Source organism: Phragmites australis, chromosome 13, assembly GCF_958298935.1.
Source record: "Phragmites australis chromosome 13, lpPhrAust1.1, whole genome shotgun sequence".
NCBI lineage: Eukaryota > Viridiplantae > Streptophyta > Magnoliopsida > Poales > Poaceae > Phragmites > Phragmites australis.
The window spans coordinates 21,578,516-21,581,962 of NC_084933.1; the positions used below are offsets into that span (position 1 = coordinate 21,578,516).

General features: G+C 56.1%; 1 protein-coding gene across 1 annotated transcript; it reads right to left on the reverse strand.

The window, feature by feature from the left end:
• Positions 1-399: 399 nt before the first annotated feature.
• On the reverse strand, positions 400-2,569 carry LOC133887832 (UPF0481 protein At3g47200-like). Its single transcript, XM_062327817.1, has one exon. The coding sequence runs from the start codon at positions 2,320-2,322 to the stop codon at positions 670-672; it is 1,653 nt and encodes a 550-aa protein (XP_062183801.1). The 5' UTR covers positions 2,323-2,569; the 3' UTR covers positions 400-669.
• Between the last annotated feature and the right edge of the window lie 878 nt (positions 2,570-3,447).

Here is a 3,447-nt window from a genome sequence, read left to right on the forward strand (position 1 = left end):
GAGAGAAACAGCTGTGAAACTACACGCAATAAAAAATATCATGTTAGTCTTGTACGGGAAGCTAAGTAATACTATGTCTTTTTTTTTTAGCAACAAGAAGGTGTGCACGTCTCACTAGTCAATAGTCACTAGTGTGACGACTGACGAGCCAGATGCCATGAAATATGTATTTGGAGCTTGTATTTTTCCTTTCTTGGAAGTAATAATTATGGGCGAATGCATGCGTGACTAGTTACCAACGTCATGCTTCCAGAAACGTGCACGACAAAATGAAGTGCTACTTTTTTTCACGTTTCTTTTAAGCTGAAAGAGTGTGAGAACCAGTAGCTGTAGCCTCAGGCTTTCGTCGTAATAAAAGGGGTCGGCATATACGACTTTCATCTCTTCAATCATGTAGAATTTTTCCTTCTCCAAATTCATTTACACGTCCAATGAAGATACATGACCGACAAAGAATTTGCTGGTCAAATCCCTCTCCCACCGGAGCAAGTATGACAACTCGAATGGAAGAAATCTTCCCTTGACAAGAACCAACCAAAATTGAAATGCAGGTAACCATTACATCGTCTCATTCAAATCAGCAAGCTCGTAATTCAAGTAGCACATTGCCAGTCCAGAAAGGTTCAGATTTCGGACCAGCTTGCATGCACCATGGCCGGCGATCAATGGTCAATGGATCGGCCGGTAATAGCTGTAGGCGCTGTAAAAGGTCTGCGTCATGGTGAGCAGCAGCAGGAACACACCGGCGACGACGGAGACGATCGCCCACGGGTTGCTGAAGTAGTTGTGCTGCAGGCTGGCGACCCACGTATTCCACTTGTAGTCGTAGTACCTGTTCACCTGGTCTGACAGCCCGGAGAGGTAGCTGTCATTGATGTCAAACACCACCTCGTTGCAGAGCCGGTTGAAGAGGTCGGCCACCTCGGCGTCGCTGCCGAGCCAGTGCTCGATGATGCCGCGGTCGTGTAGGTACTTGACGTCCTCGGCCGAGTTGATGAGGTTGTCCATGAAGATGGCGTAGGAGGTGATGTTGTTGCCGCCCGGGGTGGTGATGTCCATGCAGCACTGCTCGAACGCGATCAGGTTCAGGAATAGCATCTTGGTGCCGTCGTGGATGAGGATGCGCGGGATCTTGAGAACGCCATTCTCGAACTTGATGTCCCAGAACCGGTCCGTGTTGAGGCAGCGGCAACGGATGCCGGCCTCCCGGAGCTCCGACACGCAGTGCACGAACTGCTGCCGCCGCTTATCGGCCACGCGCCGAAGCCCGGACCACTTCTTGAGCCACAGACGCGCGGGGGGAGGCGGCATGGGCTGCAGGCCGGCGCGCAGGAGGCTGCGACGGAATACGTCGAGGCAGTGGAGCATCGGGACGGACAGCGGATCGAACGACGCCGCAGCGTCGGCGCTGACGGAGGACTCCAGCTTGGACCTGTCCTTCCGGAGCAGCGGTGCGTCGATCGGCATGAGCGGGTCGAAGAACCGCACGGCGAGGCTGGCGACGGCGCCGGTCTGCTCCGGGTTGCCCAGCTGGAGCCCCAGCAGGAGGTCGAGCACGAACAGCGGTATCTGGTTCTCGAGCAGGATCATGTCGTTGCGCACAGCGTGCATCGCGCCGCGCATGGCGAAGATGGGGTCGTGCCGCGAGTAGCCCAGGTCGTCGACGAACCCCTTCCCGCCGTCCAGCGCGCCACGGAACAGCTCCAGCACGAAGGTCCCGTCCAGCACCAGGCACTCAGCAAGCTCATTGCTGGCCATCCCGGCGGCGCGGCCCTCGTAGCAGGCGCGCACCCGCTCCTCCAGCGGCTGCACGGCGCCGAGGTACGCGGTGACGTCGTGCCCCGTGCGCTTGAGGGCGTGGTGCAGCGAGCGCCACTTGTGGCGTTCCATCTCCCGCAGCCGGCGCCTGCCGTGGTGGAGCGGGCCGATGGACACCACCTGCGGCGTGTATGCGCGCTCGTCGCCGTCGCGGAGGCACTTGGGGACGCGGTACACGGACAGGCGCGCCCACGGGCACGCCGCCTCCTCGCCGCGCGCCTGCGCCAGCTTCCCGCGGATGGTGATCACCCATTCCGAGTCCTGCGGCTTAGGGCTGTGCGCCGGGGACTGCGCCCGGGACCGGGCGACAGTTGCGCCCGGCCGGTCCTGCTCCTGGCGCGGGAACGGTGGCAACAACGCGCCGTTCGCGGGCACCAGCGGCAGGTCCCGCGGCTGCCACTGCGGCGGCGGAGAGGACTTCTGGAGGTTGGCGTCGACGGCCTCCCTGAGCTTGAGGGTGATGAGGTACCAGCTCAAGACGTCCTTGTTGAACACGGCGACCATCGCTGGCGGCCGCGGCGGTTGCTGGGTGTAGCGTCTCTTGGTTGCCCAGACACAAAAAGGACAGCAGAACTGGCCCCGGGCCCGGGACAGAGAGAGTAAGGAAATAAAGCAAGCAATGTGCAGTGCGTGCTGATGTACAAGCAATGTGCTGCTGATGATTGATGTGTGAAGTCTCGTGTTGCTTGTCTGTGCTAAACTTCTAAACTATTTGCCCCTGACTTCATCTAAAAAAAAATATTTGCACTTGAACGCGTAAACAGACAGAAAATAGATTGGTCAAACGAGTAGTTTAGCCGGTTAGTCTCACAAGCCATCATGTTGAGACAAGAAATAACCTTGAGATGAACCCTTGTTAAACTGCGTCTGCATTCACCTTCCCAAGTGTAAAGGGTGAGGTGACCACAGGGCGTACCTGTAGGATAGTTCTAGTAGGCTTAGGACTACCTGGTCCAGCTCTGAACTCCTTGGTCGACGGGTGTGGTCACACCCCTGCGCTGGAACGACTCTTAAGACCATGGAAGAAGAAACGGTCAATTTTGGACCTCATGAGCCATAGCCCAATCGATCTCATGCCCCTAACCAAGTGACCATGGCCCAATAGGTCTCATGCCCAATCAATCCTTGACCGCTCCCACTCAATCCCTAATCACGAGTTCGCGACTTGGCAGCAGCGCGACGCGGGGACTGGGGAGCACAGGTGCACAGCGGGAGCTTGGCGCGGCGAAGGACGTGGCTGCGGGAGCTCAACACGACAGGCGGTGGTGCTCGGTAGGCTATGACACGATGGGCGGCACGGCTCAGCAGTGGGAGCTCGGCTCGGCGGCCGGCGTAGCCGCTGTCCAGCGGTCGGGAGTTTGGTAGCTCTCCAGTCTCCACTCTAATATATGTAATTGAAATAGAATAGCCATCTGTATTAGTTTTTTAACAATATTGGCTACATCCTAGAGTTCTTGTGTAACTCATCATTTTGGTGTCTCAAACACATAATCATTAGTTGAAAGATTTATCCAATATGCAGTGTTTCTATGAAACACAATCTTTACCTGAAAAGAATGTTGCCTTGTATTGTACCATATGATGTATACTCTTTCACAAGTCGCTATCAAACTAGCTCAACTTGCTCAG

Coding starts and splice junctions, on each gene's coding strand:
- LOC133887832 (XM_062327817.1), bottom strand. CDS start 2,322: ATGGTCGCCGTGTTCAACAAGGACGTCTTGAGCTGGTACCTCATCACC.